Source organism: Myotis myotis, unplaced genomic scaffold, assembly GCF_014108235.1.
Source record: "Myotis myotis isolate mMyoMyo1 unplaced genomic scaffold, mMyoMyo1.p scaffold_m19_p_1, whole genome shotgun sequence".
NCBI lineage: Eukaryota > Metazoa > Chordata > Mammalia > Chiroptera > Vespertilionidae > Myotis > Myotis myotis.
This window is the reverse complement of record NW_023416313.1, coordinates 50,699,896-50,721,338: the sequence shown is the minus strand read 5'-3', so window position 1 is coordinate 50,721,338 and position 21,443 is coordinate 50,699,896. Positions and strand designations below refer to the sequence as shown.

General features: G+C 44.3%; 1 protein-coding gene across 4 annotated transcripts in view; it reads right to left on the bottom strand.

Annotated features, from left to right (window-relative positions):
- FRAS1 (Fraser extracellular matrix complex subunit 1) overlaps positions 1-6,945 on the bottom strand; it is a 447,336-nt gene extending 440,391 nt beyond the window's left edge. For 3 of the 4 annotated variants that reach the window (XR_004972271.1, XM_036337385.1, XM_036337380.1), the window contains exon 1: positions 6,437-6,945. Coding sequence is in view for 3 of the 4 variants with exons in the window: in XM_036337385.1 (XP_036193278.1) it covers positions 6,437-6,512 (76 nt within the window). In the remaining variant the exon portion in view is untranslated. The remainder of the gene's footprint in view (positions 1-6,436) is intronic. The other variant, XM_036337378.1, reaches the window with a different exon arrangement.
- Positions 6,946-21,443: the final 14,498 nt, after the last annotated feature.

Sequence of the window (21,443 nt, the reverse complement as noted above, 5' to 3'; positions counted from 1 at the left end):
ACATGAGAAAAAGCATCATTAATATTTAGTATCTGAGTTTTAAAATAAATGCATTTATAATGACATGCTATAATTACAGTGTCTATTTTCATTTGTGACAAATCAGCAAAGCCTCCATAATCCAGTCCCAATTGACTTATCCAGGCTTCTCTGCCACTCTTTGCTAAGACAAGTTCTCCAGTCCAACTCAAGAGGCCAACTTAGGACCCTGTGATAAAGCTTTCATATTTCAACACCTTTACTCATCTGTGTTATCTGCAGGAGATGCATTTGGTCTACTCAAGTTCAATGAACGTGATCCCATCTCCTTCATGAAGCTCTCCAGTCCATAGGATTATGCCCTTTCTCCTTTGAGCTCTTAGCACTTTGTGCCTACATCAACGGTTTGTAAATTCATTCTTGTGTACTTCCTTGTGACAGCCTTGCTAAGGGTGTGGAAGTGTTGTATCTACCCCCACAGATTTGCTTCTGTTAGAAAAGAAGACTGAATTTTATTGGGACAGCCTATATATTCTGAATAACTAGTGTATCATAAAATAAATCTTTTCTAAGTTTTAAATTTGAAAGCAATGTGAAATTACAACATTAACAAAAATATACACACATTCCCAACCAATTTTTGATCAGCACAATAGGTGTTGATTTAACCTAGAAACATGTGGGTAGTGTGCTAACAGCTACTCTCTCAGAAACTGGGGCTGCAAAGAGATTGCACTAGCAGAAGCACAGCTTGACACCATGCCACACTTGGTGTCCAAAGAGGAAAGGAAACATTTTAATTTTACTTCAGTGTTTGACCTCCAACAGATCATTCAAAAATATTAATCAGGAAAGGACTAATCTATCTTACCCACTAATAATGGAATTAAGAACAATCTTCAAAAAAAAAATGAGATGGCTATTTGCACTTAGCGTTTGAATCAAAGATGTCTGTGGGAAAGAAAAAAAAACAAAAAAACAACAACAAAAAAAGATCTCTGTGGGTAAATTTACTGAAATAATTTTTGTGCCCTTGACATTCAAATAACTCGAGATAAAAAAAAAAAAAACCTTGAGTCCAACTGACTTATTTTTCTTTAAGAAACCCTGTTCCTAAGACTTTCATTGAAAAGGATATATATTCATGTCTGACATATATATATGTATACACAGAGTGGGGCAAAAGTAGGTTTGCAGTTGTTCGTATGAAAAATAATACAATAATCAATAAGTAATAATACAAGAATAAACTCTGTTTTGCATACTCACAACTGTAAATCTACTTTTGCCCTACCCGATATATAAAATAATCATATATAACTCAAATAAATATATATCAAGACAATTCCATTTCTAAATTAAATGGATATATTTAATTACTTCTGATGTTTAAAAATAAACATAAAGATCCTCACTTAGGCACAATTTAACAAAATTTAACCTTTAGAATAAACAACAAAATTTAACCATTAGAATGAGACTATCAAATAATTTCATTGCCCTCCTCCATAACATTACTTTACAAAAGCCAATATCTTTTCAAGGCTCCAAAAGAAATCAAGTATCTGAAGAAGTATCCAAGTACCCACATCAAAGTCCACTTCTGGAAGTTTTAGGTGGCTGCTATAAACTCACTCTAACTTAAAAAAATAAAGCAGCATTGAGCGTGTGCCACCACATACACATCTGGTTAAGCCAAACACCTGCTAGAGACTCAGGTCAAAAAATGGTGTGTATGTGCTGGTAAATTCCATCACCAGGAAAGGGAAATAACTCAGTGTGGGTCGCTCCATGATGTACAATTCCAAAAGAATAAGCTTTGCCCTCTGAGGGCTTTCCTAAACCAGAACAGCTTTACCCGGAAGGCAGCTGCACAAATGAGTCTCGATTAACACAGCTTCCAAAACCTCATTTCTACTCTCCAGAGAAAATAAAGCATTCCAGTGATGCCCAGTCCTATCAAACATTTATCACCACCCATGGCCAGATGCAGTCCTCCAAGCAAGCATATTTCTCCCACACTAGCACATGCTTCACACCCAGCGGCAGATGAAGTTGGGAGGCTTGCTGGCGTTGGCTGCTGGGGGCAGCTTCGGGTTCTGACCTAGCGCACAGGCCTTTTCCATCATCGATCAACTCGTATAATATGGAAAACAAAATTACTCACTCCACTCATCACTTTCTTTCTTAAGGAGTACTGGAAAGACTGCAGCTCTATCTGAGGTTTACAGTTATGACTTTATTTGAACTTGAAAGGAAACTCCTCAAGGTGACTTCCGACAGATAGTGTTCTAGAAGGAGAAACAGACCTTCTTCAAGGGAAAACACGAAAAATCAGACAGCAGGAGCTGGAGTTCTCTGACCAAGAACTTTGCCAGTTTCAGGGCATCGGATACAGCTGAGATGCTAGCTGATTTAACTTCTAACACCTTGTGAGAAAGTGCATCAAGTTTTGCTGGGTGAAGTGATCAGATGCACCAAGAAGGCAGCTGAGCTCCTGGGGCCTTCCTCCCAGGTGGTTGGCTCCTTCCTTGCAAGTTACATAGGCAAAAGGTTACTTCATACCATTTAAATAAGTAAATGTCTGCCCTTTTGCACATTATAATGTACTCCTATATAGAATCTAAAGTGTACAGATAAAATCTGAGGTATAATTTGCACCAGTATTATTCACTATAGAAACTGAACCTGGTAAACTAAGTAAATTAGAGAAGTCAAATCCAAACACACGTCAGACCCATTAGTTCAAAGATCAGATATGACCATAAGATATGAAGAGATTTGGAGAGCATGGTATCACAAAAAATATGACTCCTGAGGATCAAGCAGCCACAAGTTGCCATTGAAATGTTCGAGCTTTATGCTGTGTAAAATCCACATCTGGCTTGTACACTGTGGAAGAGTGAAAGCAGATCCATTTTCTGTACTGACAGGACTATCCACATCCTGTTTCTTTAGATCAATTAATAAAGTAGTTAAAATGAAAATGGGCCAACTGTTCTTGAACTATTCTAAGATTTGGCACAGGGCTCTAACTTTGCCAGTGCAAGTCCCCTCCCCTCTCCTGGAAGCTTCATGATTACTTGTGCCTGGGCAACACTGAGTGATATTGCCACTCAAGTCCACAACAGTAAATGCAGACGGCTGAGCCCTCACTAAGTAAGGTACATGCGGTGCGTAACACCCAGAATCCAATCCCCAGAGAGAAAATGTCATATGATGCAATCAAGACCCTATGACAATTCAACACCTCTCTATTTCCACTAGCAGGTGGCTGCCAAAGCCAAAAGATGCAAAGTTGCAATTATTCAATATTGGGAAACCCACCAAGGACCAATGTTCACATACCCCTCCTCTTAACTTTATGGAATTGATGATTTCTGGGTATTTAAATTCCTAAGGGCAGGTTTATTATTTTATGTTTATATCCCCCTCACAGAAATAACCTCTCACATAAGCTCTCAATAAAGATTTGTAGAATTAAAAAGAAAAATGAAGAGAGGCTATTTTTCCCAGCCAATGTCTTCTCTTCCTTAATACTGAGTTTTAAGCATTGAATCTTACACAGAAGAAACTCTCCAGCCAAGAGTAGAAGCAAACATGCTGGTATACCCTTGGATAAAACACACTATCAACTGATCCTTCTCACTGCATTCTGTTAATGACATTTAAGGGAAAAGCCTGGAAGATTATAGGATTGATGGAAGTCACATGGTGCGTGATGGGACACAGGCTAGAATTCAGTTCTCTTAACTGCCAATTAAGGAGTCTTTTCCTATCCCCAAGCCAACATGTTCTATCATGTAAGTTCACAGGACTTTCCCATCAATACCACTCAAGATGCACTTCTCCAGAAAATTCCATGGCAGAACTTGTCAGATTCAAAAAGCAGCCATGTTTGCTGGAAGTGTCTCTGTAACATCTTAATTTTATATAGTTCTCAAACCATAGTAATTTGTCAGGTGGCAATATAAGACAGTGTAAATTATCTGTGCCAATAATTCATTTTTCTCTTAATAATTAAAAGAAAATTCAGATTGAGAAAGTTACAACTGACCACAGAATAAGGCAACAAATATTGATTTTCCCCCCTATGCTGGATGATTAGCAAAAGTATTTTAGAACTATCACTTGTCCAACTCTGCATTTGGTAAATGATGTAACCACAACCCAAAGAAGTTAGGTGATTCATTCAAAGTCATAGGGCAGCTTATTGGGGAAGCCAGTCCATCTTAGTTCAAAAGAATGTGATTTGGCAATACTTGTTCATCTAACCAATATTTGAAGCGCATACTGTATAGTAAGAGCTGAGTTGGAGATATAAGAATAACTAGGGCCCTGGCCGGCTTGGCTCAGTGGATAGAGTGTCAACCTGCGGACTGAAGGGTCCCAGGTTCGATTCTGGTCAAGGGCACATGCCTGGGTTGCGGGCTCGATCCCCAGGAGGGGGTGTGCAGGAGGCAGTCGATCAATGATTCTCTCTCATCATTGATGTTTCTATCTCTCTCTCCTTCTCCCTTTCTCTCTGAAATCAATAAAGAAATATATTTAAAAATAAAAAGAAGAATAACTAGGACCCATCCTAAGCCCTCAGTTAAGTGAGGGAGATTGAGACCAGGCCTTTATCAATACCTAGAGGCCTGGTGCACAAAATTCATACACTGAGGGGGGGGGGTGTCCCTGCCTGTCCTCTGGCAGTTGGGGTCCCCTCAGGGGATATCTGCCTGTAGGCTTTGGAAGAATAGCCCCCTTGCGCCCTCCACTCCTCCTTCCTCTTCTAAAGTTTCTTAAACTTTGCCCAATATATCAACCAGTCTTCCAAAGAGTGAACCCTGCAGGCTCTTAATAATAATGGCTTTTGTAATTCAAAAGATTTGGTTTTGTAAAACTGACTCATTCCAACTGCCCCCTGGTGAGCTATCTGGGAAAGATAGCACGATTTTCTGCGCTGCTGGGATGTGATTCTGAATAAGAAACTGCCACCACCAAATGAAAACGTAATTTTTCTAAGTCCCAAGTTGCGATTTGGGTGGCCTGGATCGATTCTCCCATCTGGTTTTATTATCATAATTAAGCCCTATAAGTGTTATTTTTTAAAGTGTGCACATACACCCGCACATATGTAATACAGACATGTTTCTACAGGTTTGCCCTGTTTGAAGGGAGGCTGCACAGGCCTCAGACGTGCTTTCCGCGGGGAAAGAGCGCATTGGACATACTTTCTGGGAGGGTGCGGGCAGGTAGTACCTTTCTCCATGGGAAAGTCCTCGCAGCTCTGCATGGACTTCCAAGGCTATGCCACTTTGTCCCGGGAAACTAGCGAGGAAAAGGCAACTGCCCAAGGCAGGGCTTTGTCCTCCCCGCGGCCAGCCGCCGTTCCCGGGCTGCGCCGGGGCTCAGCACCCTAGAGCCGCCCCCCACGCGCCACCAGGACTGAGAAGGCGCCCCGTCCCGCCCCGCCCCGCCCCGCGCACGCCGCCGCCCAGGCTGCGGCTCTGATTCGCGGCGGGGCAGGTGAACTCTTCCTCCCGCAGCTGGATGAATAATGAATGGAGCCGAGAGGGGAAGCCCCGCGCTGAGGAACAAGCCGTCTTGCTTCCAGCCCGCCGCCCCTTCCGCCTCCCGGCGCCGTAGCTAGGCGGCTTGCCCGGCTCCTCGGAGCAGGTGGGAGCTGGGGACGCCTCGGGTCCCCGGGCCCGCCAGCCCACGACCCCCAAGATCTTGATGTACTTATTGATTCATTTCTTTCCCTGCGCCCAGATTGCTTTTGCTATCATGGCGACAACAATGCCCACCGTCTCCTTTCTCTCCCCCGGCTCCGGGGTGTTCTGGAAGAACTGACTTTAGCTAAGTCAGAGAATTAGGCTAAACTTATTAGCCACTGGTTCTCCAGGCGGGAAGCCTCCTGCTTCTCTGTACTGGGAAGATTTCCTTTCGTGCCATGGAATTGCCTGCGTCCGGAAACGCTCTAACCAGCGAGTTATAAAATCTTCACTGGACTTTAAAGGGAGACGTACTGGGATGGGGAGGGCTGGAGAGCAATGGGGGCTTTAGGTGCCAATGGTACGTTTCATAGGAGCAGAGAAAAAAAACGTATTTTACACAGGTAAGAGCACTTGCTCTCTCGGCACCTAACGCTCCATGTAGTTGCTTTCCATTGGGGGCCGCGGGGAAGTGGGAAAATAGAGAATCCAGTTTCAGAGACTCCACCTCAACCCGGCACCCACCCACCCACCCAAATGCACTTCGGGCAGAGAGCGAGGCGGGAGACCGGCTGGTGATCCGAAGGCAAAGCCATCAGGAGTGGAAGTCTCAGAAAAAGCCCACTCCGGTTCTATTCCCACCCACCCATCCCCCAAAAAAAACTTTCATCTGGCCCACCATACCATAAACCCGCCGGGTTTGTTAAACAGCACGGACACACACACACACACACACACACACCGCCGCTCCTCACCTGCAGAGCGAGGAGGCAATACTGCAAATTCCGCCAGTGCTAGGGCCACCCCGAGCCACACTTGAAAGACACCCATCGCCGCCTGGGCTCCCGCGCTGGAGGAGCCCAGCCTTCAGCATCCAAGAACCCGCTCTCGGCCAAAACGCGGGCTTCAGGCGGGGGGCGGCGGGCGGCCACCTCCTGGAAAATGAGGCGGTGAAGAGCTCTCTCGCCGGCCCCGGAGGCGCCGGGAGGGCGGGGGATCCGATCCGCTCTCTGCCCAGCTCTCCAGCAAAGCAGGGCGCCAACGCAGGCTGAGCTCGGGAAGAGGCAAAGCGCCGTTCTCCCGGGCGGTCTCACCGGAAAGTTGCGGGTCACCGGCTGATGGGCTCACCCAGCATTTCCCGGAGGCCGGAGCCTTCCGCTCCCGGGTGCCCCACCGTGGAGATCCCCGCGCCGGTGCGTCTGCAGCAGCTTTTGAAAGTTCGCTAGACACCTTACGTCGGCGCTGCGTCGGCAGAGGGGGTCGTCAGGAGCCCGGAAGGGCCCACCCACCCACCCTTCTGCGGGCCACTGGGCTCGGCGGACCTCGGCCGCGGGGGGCCGCTCGCAAGAAACTTTGGGCTGCGCTGCGGGCAGCTCCGGGGACTCGCGGGCGCTGCAGCCGCGCGGCGCCGCCTCGGGCTGCGCTCCCTGCAGCAGAAGGTCCTGGAGCTTCCGAGGAAAGACCCGGGCGGCGGCGCGGGGGGCGCTGCAGCTACTTTGCTCGCCCCCGACCCCCACCGCCGCGGCTCGCTCCACGCCCACAGCTACCTCCGCACTGAACGCCGCGGAGCTGGTCTGCGGGGTCGAGGTGTGCTCATGGCAGTGGAGGAGGAGCCATAATTGTCAATGCGCGGAGGAAAGAGCTACAGGGGCTGGAAAGAACCCCCGAACTCAATGCCACTCACACCCGAGAGCCCGGAGACGCACAAAATAAGGCCCCCTTTGGATGCCCGCGTGTAAGAGACACGCTCCGCCTCCCTCCCCTCCCTCCTCTCTCCCGTGCTGGGCGTGAAAATGGACCCAGGGACACGGAGCTTTGGCAAAGATTCCAGAGAGTCACGTGGGGAAGGGGGGACGCGGGGAGGGGTGGTGGTGAGGGGAAACCTAGAGAGCAACCTGATCCCCTCATTCGTTCTGCCGGAGTTCAGATTGCCTTTGTCTGGAGCGGGATCGAAAGTGGTCACACCAGGGAAGGGTAGGAGGGGAGATGGCGGGGTCCTTGCTCAGGCACAGCTGAGGACTGTGCGAACCGGGTCCACACCCCTCACGCAGGGAGAGACCCTCTCCGGAGTAGGGGACACCTCCATTCAAAGGCCCTGGCGCTACCCTCACCCCACACCCTGCCACTCCTTCTGGACTAAGTGCGAGAGGCGGACCTGATCCTTCTTCCTCGCTCTGGGACCCTCCGTCGCCGCATCGTGGGTTTACCCAGCAGCCTGGGAGGATCCTGGCGTGTGTGTCCTAGCGGGGCCTCCCACCGCGAAGGCACCTCTACCTCTCCCGGCTGCGGTCTCTGCGCGGTGGCTGCAGCCGCGCCCCCAAACGCCCCTGACTGGGAAGTAAATGTCAGGGCAAGGCAGACTCCAGCGCACACTCACAGAGCAGAGGCCTTGATTCCTGGTCAGCACTGAGTAAGGGCAGCTATTTTTTCTTTTTTTTTTCTTTTTTTTTTTTTTACCAAATAAAAATAGCTGGTCTAAGGTTAAATAAGCATTCCATAAGATGAGAATGGCTGCATCTAGGAGATGCTGGCTGGCTGGCTTCTGATTGGCCCAGAGAAGAGACATCCTGGGCCCCTCCGCTGACCTGCGATGGACGAGCCTGTTGGAGGGGAGTTTGTCCAAGCACTGAATGCCAAGAGGGGTCCCTCTGTTTAACTCACTAAGTGGTAACTGGCAGATCCCTGGGACTACTCTTTAGCCAGAACTAAGAGGAAACCTCTGACAACTGATTTCTGAGTGCTGAGAGGCCCCAGGTATTGTGCAACTGGCTCTCTGGCTCTCCTGGGTTGTGGTGGTCTCAGGGATAGAGACTTTTTCAGTTTGTGTATTTGCAGCACATTGTAGGTGCTCATTAAAAGTCTGCTGAGGGAATGAACTGAGAAAACCAGTAAATCCCTGAGAGCAGTGACCATATCAAGTGAAGTTGGGTGTCTTAAACCCCCCCCCAAAAAAGTATCCCCTCCCTCTTTTCTTTAGAAAGTTGATGTTTTCTCACTCCCTTGTAAAGGGCTGTGAAAACTCTGCTTCAAAAAGTGTTACTACCCCTACCCCGCCTTATAGAGGTTTTGTAGTCACCACTGACTAAGAGTAACTTAGACAATTTGCTCTTTCAAGAGTCAATTTGATTTTATAAAAAAAAAAATCATACAATCATGGCACTCGAATTAGTCTCGATAAGACATCTGTTATTTTTATGCTAAATGCAAATGTGCTACTTTTTAAAAAGGGAAAGGAAATGAAAGAAGGAGGGAAGGGAGGGGGGAGAATCGCATCACCAAGTTTCCCCAAATTCATCATATGCTATATTTATAAATAGCTTCCCCTTCCACCACCAGCCTAGCGCAGGGGCACACACTGGCTCACTGGACTCATCCTCCCTTTACCCTGATTACATAGAGAGCTAGTTGGTAGCCCCAGAGTCCCTATACCAAGATCCTTGGATGACCAAATGGTTAAAAGGCTCAACCAATAATTTAGTAATATTAGGCATATCGGGTGCCCTTCATGTCCATTTCAATTGAGATATTGGAAAAGGAATTCTTTTAGCACAACCTGTTCCATTATGATGGGAGTTTAGTAAGCACTTTTATAGATATGCAGCTACTCTGAACTAGCCCATCTCTATAAGCTAACCTCTACCTATGAGTGCTCTCTTTCAGCAGCCAGTGCTTCCAGTGACGGGGAGTTGGCAGTTCACTAGCCAGATACTTGGGTCTATAGCTTCAATGCTCTTCATTCACACGTCTGTATTCCACAACTTCTGTTAGTATGACCCACAATATCTCCTTGGCTCAGCCCTGCTGTCATCGACTGACATTTCCCTGGCCTTTTGCTGCCCGCCTTGAGGGACTGACTTATCAATTCCTGCTGTAAATGATAGTGATAACAGCAAGAACAGCTAACACCTATTGAATACTTTGTTCCTAACACTGTATCCTTTCCCACTTGATCCTCCTGTAGCCTTGTGAGACAGGTACTATTATTTTTTCCATTTATAGGAGAAATCATTAATGTTCAGAGGGTAAAATAATCTGTCGGAATTTAGACAGCTAATAAATGACAAAGCATATTAGAGCAGGCAACTCTAGCTGCAATAACAGACAACCCCCACATTGCAGTGTCTTAAAACAACCAAAGTTTATTTCTCAATTACATTCTGGCCACTGCCCATAGGTGGCCACTGATATTGATGTCTTCTTATTGTGAGGCCATCATGGAACACAGGCAACTATTTCTGCATCCAGGCAAGAGGGCGATAGAGGCATTGCAGTACCTAAGTCTTTCTCTCAAGCATCCGGTGACAAGAATAAGTCACATGACCCCAACCTGACGGCAAGAAGGGCTGGGGCCCACAGGGAACACATGGATGTGTAGTGACCACTAACTGTACTGCTCCACTCCAGAGCCCACGCTCTAACCATCTTAACTCTCCGCAGCTGCACTAGCTCGTTCTCACCAAAGCCCCAGGTTGAACCTTCTCACCTAACGCTCAGGCTTTGCTGACCTTCACTGCAGATGCTCCACTGTTTCTCCAACCTGTCCTTACTCCGCTTTGCTGCTCTTCCACTTCGCTCTCCTTTCCCCTTCTCCCTCCCGTCCGCCTTTCCTCTGCCTCTCACGGTCTTTGTTCTGTACAACCCCACTCTAAGTATTAAGTCTTGTATCTTTCTCCTATATGTGCCTTCTCTGAATTCCTTTCACCTGCTCCGGCAGTGTTCCTGCAGTATTTGTGCATTTGTTCTGGCTTGTCACTTTCAGCATGTGACAATATTTATTGCTTTGTGTGTGTGTGCTTCAAATAGTTACATCAAAAAAGAATAGTCAAATAATGCAGAGTATAAACTGATGGGCTCTGCTATAATCTAAAACCCTTCTCCTCCCGCCTCCGTTCACACACACACACACCATGTCCACAGAAAATACATTCTGGCACTTTTCTGTGCTAAACAAATATAATTATTTTTTTATAAAAATAGAGTCAGGGTTTACATGCTATTTTGTAACCTGCCTTTTTTCTCCCACTGAACAAAATAGCTAGGCCACACGTTTCTAAGCCAAATCATATTGATCTGCCTCATTCTTAAGTGCTGCTTGGGTTTACACTGTATGGATACGTCTTTACCTATTTAGCCAAACTCTTTTGAAGAACATTAAGGTTGTTTCCAATTTTTTGCTGTTATAAATAATACAGCACTAAAACATCTTTATAAAAGTTCTTTGTGCACTTACCTAATTATCTCCCTAGAATAAATTTTGTAGTGAAATTGCTGGGTGAAAAGCAGGCATATTTTTCGTTTTCATACAATCATTTAATCTTTGCAAATTCAAAAAGTAAAATAGCATTTTGCTTAATACCACTTATTCGCTTTGTTACCTCAGGCATATTAACCTCCCTCAACCTCCGATTCCCTGTCTATGAAATGGACATTGTAATAGTGCCGACCCTACAGGACTTTTTTTTTTTTTTTGCATTAAATAAGATAGAAGGACCATACCTGACACAAGTTAGCCACTTCACAGATGTTAGACAAGTGGAATACAGGTATTTTTTAAATTTGCATTTCTTTGCTCTTTAGTAAGGTAAAACTTTTTCTTATACTTACTGTATTTCTTGGTGTGTGTGTAAATAGGGTTTTTTATTTTATGTAGAATTATAAGTTTTTTTTTATATATTCAGGATGCTAATCCTTTTTTATGAATGTGGACATTGCTATGCAGAAAGGGAGTGATCACCGGCCATTTATTTTTGTGGAAAATGATAGTTCCCCCAGTAGTGTTACTGGAAGGACATGTAAGACCAAAACCAAGAGAGAAAAAAAGGCTTTTTATCTAGAACTTTTTTCCTGAGATAAAATAAACAAAAACCCCATTTGGAACAGCCCCCCAATCCTTACACACTGGTTCAGTCTTTTCTCACTGGTCAATACCCCTGCTTCATCAGTGGTTAATCATTTTAATATACCCCTTGCCTACCACAGCAACATAGCAGAAAGCCAAATATCAGAGGCCACTGAAAATGCCAAATGGTCACAGCAGCCAATAAAGGAAAGTTGCTAGGTCATCTCAGCACATTTAATCTTTTTTTTTTTTTTTTCAGCACAGATTGCACAGGCTTTGTTTTACAAATAAAAGTCTTAGAGTTCTGGGCCTGATTCATCCTGCACTTCACCATTGCATACTAACTTCTAAATTTTTTTTTAAACTTTGTTGTTCTCTGTATCACCAAATATCTTCTAGTTACACCTCAACCACCTTGAATAACCTAACTAGCTAATCAATGCAGGTAATAAATGCAACATAGCCATGGCAATTAGAAAAAATACTGAGCCCAGCCAACATGGATTAGTGGTTGAGTGTTGACCTATGAACCAGGACGTCACAGTTCAATTCTCGGTCAGGGCATATGCCCAGGTTGTGGGCTCGATCCCCAGTGTGGGGCGTGCAGGAGGTGGACGATCAGTGATTCTCTCTCATCATTGACGTTTCTATTTCTCTCTCTCTCTCTCTCTCTCTCTCTTTCTCTCTCTCTCTCTCTCTCTCTCTCTCCCTTCCTCTCTGAAATCAAACATAGATAGATAGATAGATAGATAGATAGATAGATAGATAGATAGAGATAGAGATATAGATATAGATATAGATATAGATATAGATATAGATATAGATATATGACCGATAATATCAAGCACAGACAAGGATGTAGAACAACTGGAACTCTCATGTTTTGTTGGTGTTAATGCAAAATAGCACAGACACATTAGAAAAGTTTGGCAGTTTCTTATGAAGTTACCATATGGCATAGCCATCCCACTCCTAAATATTTACCCAAGGGAAATGAAGACTCATGTTCCCACAAAAACCTGTATATGAATGTTTACTTTGGCGTTATTAGTCACCAAAACCTAGGAACAACCCAAATGCCCCTCATCTGGGAAATGAATAAAGCAATGGTGGTACACTTATACAATGGAATACTACTCCGCAACAAAAAGGAACAAACTACTGATACACACCACAGCATGGATGAGTCTCAAGTACATTATGATACGTGAAAGAAGCCAGACTCAAAAAACTGTGTACTCTGATTCCATTTATGTGACATCCTTGAATGGTAAAACCATAGGGTCAGAAAACAGGTCCGAGGTTCCCAGAGGCAGAGGGTAAGGGGGGAGTTGACTAAAAGGGCAGGGTGATTTGGAGGAGAGATGGAACTGTTCAAAAACTTGCTTGAAGTGGCAATTACGTGACTGTATGTTTGTTGAAGCCCACAGAACTGTACACGAAAGAGGGTAAACTTTACTGTCTATAAATTATACCCTAATGTAAAGCATGTAAAACAAACAAATCTTAGCAAACAAGCATTACCTCCAAATTTGGTAAAAAGAACAACAATAATAAAGTTAGTCGAAATTCTTACACATATGGGTCACATTTTATTTTTATTAGAGAGCACTGTTTTATGTAATGGGCTATGGCACTGTGAGGCCAAAACAATTACAGCAAAGCTCCCTTCCCCTGCCTCAGTGAAGTCCAAAACTTATGATGGCAGCATCGTAAGATGGTGAACCCTCAATAAGCTCAAGTCCCTGAGTGACTATTTGAAAAAAGGCCCCTGCCCAACATTCATTGGACAGATAATGTGAGAAATAAACTTTATTTTGTTAAGTAAAAGATTTGGGGGTTGTGTGTTACTTCAGCATGCCCAAACCCAGTGGTCGGCAAACTCATTAGTCAACAGAGTCAAATATGAACAGTACAACGATTGAAATTTCTTTTGAGAGCCAAATTTTTTAAACTTAAACTATATATGTAGGTACATTGTTATTAACTTAATTAGGGTACTCCTAAGGCTTAGGAAGAGCCACACTCAAGGGGCCAAAGAGCCGCATGTGGCTCGCGAGCCGCAGTTTGCCAACCACTGCTAACCCATCTGAAGAATGCTGCCTTTTGCTGTGTCAGCTCCATCTTCCACTGGGATCCCCCTTAGGCCTGAGGAGGATGCTGGGCAGGGGTGAGGTGGAGGAGGGTCAATGTGGGAAAAATTGGCACATCTGTAATACTTTCAACAATAAAGATAAATTTTTAAAAATAAATTTAAAAAATAAATATAAAAAACGGCCAGCAATTTGCATGCATTTATTTGAGCAATCTATAGAGGTTGATGCTGAGTTATCTAAGAAAAGCAAGGAATCTATTTTCTTGTGCACCTGCAGCAAACACATCTTTGTTTCATTGGCCCACATTCTTTCCCATGCTCATCCCTGATTCTGCACGTTGGACAGAGTATGAAATTTCATGAACTAGCTAAGACCTGAGTCATCAAAAATGCCCCACCCCTACAGTCAGAAGTAGAATTAACTTCCCCCCACATTAAGGTGCCTAGTGAGCCAAACCAAGATGCTTAGAAAGTAATAGATAATCCTATATAATAAAAGGGTGGTATGCAAATTGCTGGGAACAACCAGTCGCTATGATGCACACTGACCACCAGGGGGCAGACGCTCAACCCAGGAGCGTCTGCCCCCTGGTGGTCAGTGTGCTCCCCCACAGCAGGAGCTCCACTCAGCCACAAGCTGGGCTGAAGGCTGTCAGCACAGCAGCGCTGGCCAGAGCCTCTCCACCTCCGCAGCAGTGCTAAGGATGTACACGGGGAGTGGGCCTAAGCCATCAGTCGGACATCCCCTGAGGGCTCCTGGACTGGGAGAGGATGCAGACCAGGCTGAGGGATCCCCCAGAGTGCACGAATTAATACACTAGAAGCCTGTACACTGAGCCTCTAGTGTATTAATAACCACACTAGCAAACCAGGGCTACCAAAGTATATGGCTTCCTAAGGAAAATGTGGATACCTGAATGAAAAGTTGGTAGCTAGTAAGAAAAAGTGGAATGGATATTGGGGAGATAATCACAATGGCCATTTCAAAAATTATTTTAAATTATATCCATACCTACCTGTCTTAGTCCATTCAGGCTGCTATACTGAAATACTGTAGACTGGATGGCTTATAAACAACAGAAATTGTTCTCAGTTCTGGAGGCTGAGAAGTCCGAGATGAAGACATGGGCAGATTCAGTATCTGGTGAGAGCATGCTTCCTATGCACAGATGGCTGCCTTTTTGCTATGTTCTCACAAGGCCAAAGGGGTGAGGGAGGGCTCTGGGGTCTCTTTTATAAGGGCACTAATCCCTTTCATGAGGGCTTCAACCTCATGATTTAATTACCTCTGAAAGGCTTCACCTCGAAATGCTATTACATTGGGGATTAGGTTTAAACATGAATTTTTTGGGGGATGAGGAGGATATAAGCATTCAGTCTATACTACCTACAAAGAAAACAAAGAGTCCCTGAGGTCATAATTACCATATACTCTCTACGAGGGAAACTCATTAAACTGCAAAGCTTGCTTCTGAATCCAGCCTGTTTTCCAGATACTCTTTCCAAGGTAACATAAGGAAATCCACATTAGTGAGCTCAAGCCTGCTGATGTGCCCTGGGCTCCCTGTCCACAGCCCACGCCCCCCAAGACTTCTTAAAGACCTCAGTGTAGAAACGACAAACAACACCACCTTCTCAGAAGTAAGAATCATGGCTTTGAGATTATTTTCACTGCAACCCAACGATATTGGCCTCCACAAATCAAGGAAGGAGAGACTGGATCATCTCACTGAGCCCAACAAGTGACACCTATGATGCAGTCTAAGCTCTAAGACTAACTGGTTGACTGACTTTAGACCAGGCCTTAATAGATGAGATGGCCTCCTAAGTCCTCATCTGTAGAAGGGAGATAATAATGCTTGGAACCCACTTATTCAACTAGGTTGTTTTTGAGGCTCAAATTAAGAAAATGGATATGAAAATCTTTTGAAATATTAAGAGCACTACACAGTGTAAAGTATTATTATTAAGAACTTTCAGTTAGGTCAGGCATTTTTATGTGCAAGGCAGTTTTAAGGCTATGAATAATCATTCTGTGGTAATTGGATATGTAAATGCTCTCAGAGGTCTATTTCAGCAGGCTATTCAGATAAATCAAAACTGATGATGATGATGTTGATGATGACATGATGATATTTCTCTAATCGTGAATGAGAAGCAGAGAGCAAAGATAATGATCTCACACCTTAATCCATGGAAAAAGACTAAGTGCCTTTTAGCATCTTTACTTTTTAATAGATTTTCAGTAATGATATAATCAGAGCTGCAACTTTTACTAGCAATGGGAGTCTGATATGTTTCCTCATACTAATCCATTAGCTTTTAATTTTGCTGTTTTTCTCCTTAATCCTATGAGTACCTAGTAACAGCTGAGCTGCAATATGTCTGGCTTTGATGCCTCTGGAGTGATTCAATCTTAAAATGATGGCGGATTTGAAAAGACCAGGAAGAACTGGCCATGGGTTCTCAGGGGAGTCCCCTGGCAGACAGGCAGTCCTGAACCTGCTGTCATTTTTAGGAGGTTACAGAGTTGAGAAATATTTCCCTTGTGGGTACAGGACAAAAAGAAGGTGGGAAAGCAAATAGTGAAGAGCCATGTCCCTGTGTCCCTTCACACCTTGCTTAGAACCAAAAAGTATACAGAATTTGAAAGTGCCTCGCAGATGGGAGAAATATTTGTATCTCCCGTGGATGGCCCCTTCTTATCAACTCCATCATGATCCTCAAAACCATCAGTATGCTATTTCTCACCAAATCGTTTCAACATGGATCTGAATCAATGATGCATCAAAATAGTGTCAGCATGGAAAATCTAACTTGCAATGAATATGGCCAAAGCTTTTTATTAAAATGTAAAGATATATACTGTCTTACTTTACATAAGATGTTATAAAGAGATGCCACTCTAATAAGTAAAAGAGAAGAATTGCAAACAATGCAATTAATTTCCTATATATCCGAGAACAGAACAAAGTTTATACCTATACTAGAGGCCCTGTACACAAAAATTTGTGCACTCTGGGGGTAGCGGAGTGCCCCTCAGCCCGGCCTGTGCCCTCTCGCAGTCTGAGACCCCTCTGAGGATGACCACCTGCTGGCTTAGGCCTGCTCCCCAGGGGATTGGGCCTAAGCTGGCAGTCAGACACCCCTCTGGCAGCCCGGCAGCCCTAGGGAGATGTCCACTTACCAGCAGGGAACAGACCTAAGCTGCAGTCAAATATCCTTAGCGCTGCTGAGGAGGCAGGAGAGGATACCACCACCACCGCTATACTGGCAGCCATCAGCCTGGCTTGTGGCTGAGCAGAGCTCCCCCATGTGGGAGCACACTGACCACCAGAGGGCAGCTCCTGCATTGAACGTCTGCCCCCTGGTGGTCAGTGTGTGTCATAGTGACCACTCATTCCCAGTCTTTCTGCTGTTAGGGTCAGTTTGCATATTACTCTTTTACTATATAGGATATAGGGAGGCCTGGTGCATGGGTGGGGGCCGGCTGGTTTGCCCTGAAGGGTGTCCTGGATCAGGGTGGGGGTCCCCACTGGGGTGCCTGGCCAGCCTGGATGAGGGGCTGATGGCTGTTTTCAGGCTGGCCACACTCCCTTTAGGGTAGGGGTTCCCACTGGGGTGCCTGGCCAGTCTGGATGAGGGGCTGAGGGCCGTTTTCAGGCTGGCCTGCAACTGAAGCTCCCAACCACTCCTTTTTTTCTTTTTTTTTTATTCTTGGATTTATTTACCTTCTATAATTGAAACTTTGTTACCAGCCCTCTCGCTCCAGCTCTGAGGCCACGGCCTGCTGAAAGCAGGTATTTAGGGTTTGTTTAGCTTCTATAATTGAAACTTTGTTGCTTTTGGAGCTCAGAGCCGGGCCGCGGCAGGCGGGGAACCTTGGCTTCCTCCATCACTGGAGCAAGCAAGCCTCCTGCTCGCTTCAGCTGCATGGCTGCCAGCGGCCATCTTGGTTGGCAGTTAATTTGCATATCGCCCTGATTAGCCAATGGGAAGCATAGTGAAGGTATGGTTAATTACCCTTTTTGTCTTTTATTAGATAGGATGTGCTTAGGTGATCTATCATGGCCAGATTATCATGATTTTTTTGTGTGTTCTTCCCTTCATAGAAAAAAAATTACAAATAAAAGCTTTCTACTCTGATTTTCTCAAATTTATTTGAAGAGTAGGGCAATTGTTTTCATCCACAATTGTCCTTATAAATCCTCTTTTAATCTGAATATATTAAAAGACTTACAATAAGCTTTGAATTGAACTGGAAAGTTGTTAACATGGTGCTATTTTACATACATCATCAAAAATAACCTCAGTCATTTTAATTTTCATTATAAATGTGGGGATTCCATAAGCGTCTACCTACATCAGTTAGAAATAAAATGACACTTGGATGAATAGACAAATCAATTAGTATTATTCATGGCATAGAGTCCACCCAGAATAATGCCTCTCAATGGGAACAGTTAGAGGTTCCCAGCTAGCCTGCCTGCCTGGGGGCTATGTGATTGGAAGGAATCTTACCTGTGGGCAATTATCCACAGAGCTCCTTGGCTAACCTACCTTCTGGCATCCCCAAACATGCATGCTCATTCAGGAGGAAGCAACTAAAGTCTGCTGAAGAAATACATGTCAGCTACCTGTGCTAGTCAACCTAGTCCTGCCATAAATAGAAACAGACAACCAAAATCAAAACACCTCTGAGAAAGGAGCCACAGCTTGAAGTAGAAACATAAAAATGAACAACAACAAAATAACTGATCCCTGAGTAAAAAGACATGCAAGAGGCACAAGAAAACTTTTTTTAAAAAATGAATTTATATCCTCAGAGTTATTGGAAAGACAGTATTTCTATAAAACAAGCACTAGCCACTTTGCAAAATAACACAAAAGAGTTTTTGGAAAACAAAGATAAAATTTCCCAAATAAGAACAACTTAATATAAGTTCTATATAATAAAACATACATAGCTGCAAACTTTAATCAGCCTGAAGGATTAAAACAGGATATTTTCAAAACTTAGAGCAATAAAACATAATATAGCTTCAGGAGGCACTGTATCTATCTAATAAGAGTTCTCAGTGGAGGAAACAGAGAAAACGTAAGGAAACCAGTAGGTAAAGAAACAATAGTTATTCATGCAGAGACAATGGAAGGCTGAACACATATCCCACTCTCTCCTGACCAATGGTGAGGTAAACAGCTGATGTGGAGAGGGCATTGGGCCTTGGAAGATAGTGTGGCCCTCTTAGGATTGAATGTCTCTATCAGAATCCAGTGGTTCAGCTGGGGTTGTTTTTCAAAAACACCATTATCTGTCACGAGGACATAATCTAGCTATAGAATACTGAGGGCCTAGAGTAGTTGGTCATGAACACCATGCAGCATCATTCCCACCACTTACACTTCAATATAATGGTCTGCTGGGTCCTTTGGGCCATGCAGATGGGCTGCTTACATTACCACAGGTCCTGCTGTAGAACTCTTTCTTGCTCCGCACTCTACTTTATGCTGGCAGTCTTCTGTGTTGCCCAGTATAGAGGTTGGAACAGTATTCCCAGGTGCAGAATATGCTGCCTCCAAACCCCAAAGAGGCCTACCAGGCATTGTATTTCCTTCTTCATGGTGGAGTTACAAGATGCAATAATTAGTCTTTCATTTTAAAGGGATATATTGGCACACCTATGACTCTTGAATCTTTGTAGGGTTTATCTTCCACCATCAGGCACAGAGGTGACTTTCCAAGGCCTCTAGTGTGCTCACCACTTTTTGCATCTCTGACCCTATTAGAATAATATCTTTGATGTAGCGGATCAGTTTCTGGGGGGTGTCCACATGGTTCAGACTACATTATGATAAAAGATAGATTTAACATAGCCCTGGGGGAAACCACAAATATGTCTTCTTGCCCATTCCATGTGAATGTTTTTTCTGATTGGAATAGAAAAGAATGCGTTTGCCAACTCAGGGACTACATTCCATGTACCTGAGGCCATGTTAATATTCAAGCAAATTTACATTTGACACAGCAGCTGCAACTGGGGCTATGGCTTGGTTGAGTTTTTTGTCTGTGGGGATTTTCTATGATTCATTGGGCTCCTTTTGTGACCAGACTTGTAAATAAAATGGATGAGTATTCGTGTATGTATTATATTGCTTGTGTGCTTCCTATTGCTTCTGTAACAAGTTACTACAAACTTGGTGGCTTAAACAACAAAAACTTATTATCATGCATTTCTGGAAGTTGAAATCTAAAATGAATCTCACTGGGCTAAAATCTAGGTTAGCATTTCTCCTGAAATCCATTTCTTTGTCTTTTCCAGCTTATAAGGGCTGCCCATACTCTTCTGGCTCTTCTCTCCCTCCATCTTCAAAGCTAGCAGTAGCAGGCTCAGGCCTTCTCACGTTGCATCACCCACCCCTACGCCCTGTCTCTTCTCACTCTTCCACATTTGAAGTGAAAGGATTAGCACCCTCATTCCATCTGCAACCTTAATTCTCCCTGGCACGTTACATACCACAGTCACAGGTTCCAGGGATTAGGACCTGGACATCCTTGGGGAGACTATAATTATGACCACAAGAACTCTTTCCAGAGAGTGCAGTGACTAGAATAATTGGCCACATCCTTTGGAGAAGAACTGGGAGAATTATTACATGTGATAACTATGAATGGTGTTGCCAGGTTCTTCTTCCCATGGATCCAGCCTCCTCTTTAGTCAATATGCTCCAGGTTTAGATCTGGATTCAGGCAAAGTATCATGGCTTTTTATTGTGCCAATTGCTCTCAGCCTTCTGGTCATTTGTCCTCAATTTGTTATGATGATACACACTGAGTAGTACCTTGTTGGCTCTAATCTATTTTGCCCCTAGGGCCACTCGTTTGATTAATCATCTACTAGTATACAACCCTCTTCTGGTCATATCCCTTTGGCTATCATTCCTGAGGATTATTATAATAATTGCATCCAGCTGACTTCTATTGTTTGGGGTTCCTATCAGCCTAGTTTTATAATAGTCTCCTCCTATCAGTCCTGGGAAACAGCACTGAACATTTTTAGTGAAACTGGTACTCTGTCTCCAGAACATTCTCTATGACCTTGGTGGGTGGTATATCCCCTGAGTGTACCTGTGGCATATGATATTCCAATGGGTCTTTGCATGTTACACCTACTTCAGCATGCCCACTTCCTTGGGTCTTTTGAGTACTTCCTCTATTGTCGCCCACAGAAATTCTGGCACTTCAAATTCATATGTATTAGCCATCATTTTTTTCCAGGCTTCTAGAAGCATCCTAGTGGCAAGTCCATACCATCTCCTGGGGACTGTGCCAGGGCATGAAATTCTGTATCTTAGGTGCATGCTCTCAGTACAATAAACTCTCTACCATTTAATCTTATGTCCCTGCCCTCTAATCAAGCACCTGCAATTCAGACCCCGTCTCAGACTACCAGCTTCTGGCTAGATTTACAGCTCCTCTGGGATATATTCTCTTTCCTCCCTTATCAGGCCCAACTGTGGATGATGTATGTCACTCAGGATACAGACCTAGTGTCTAAGGAAGGATGTGGAAGTAGATTCTGAGGGAACTGCATGTTGTCTTGACTAGAAGAGGCATCTGAATTTTCTTCAGGCAAGGGAGAAATGCTACCTTTTAATATGGTGGGGTAATCGGCTGCAAAATCAGATCATTCTAGGGCAGTGGTTCTCAACCTGTGGGTCGAGACCCCTTTGGGGGTTGAACGACCCTTTCACAGGGGTTGCCTAAGACCATCGGAAAACACATATATAATTACATATTGTTTTTGTGATTAATCACTATGCTTTAATT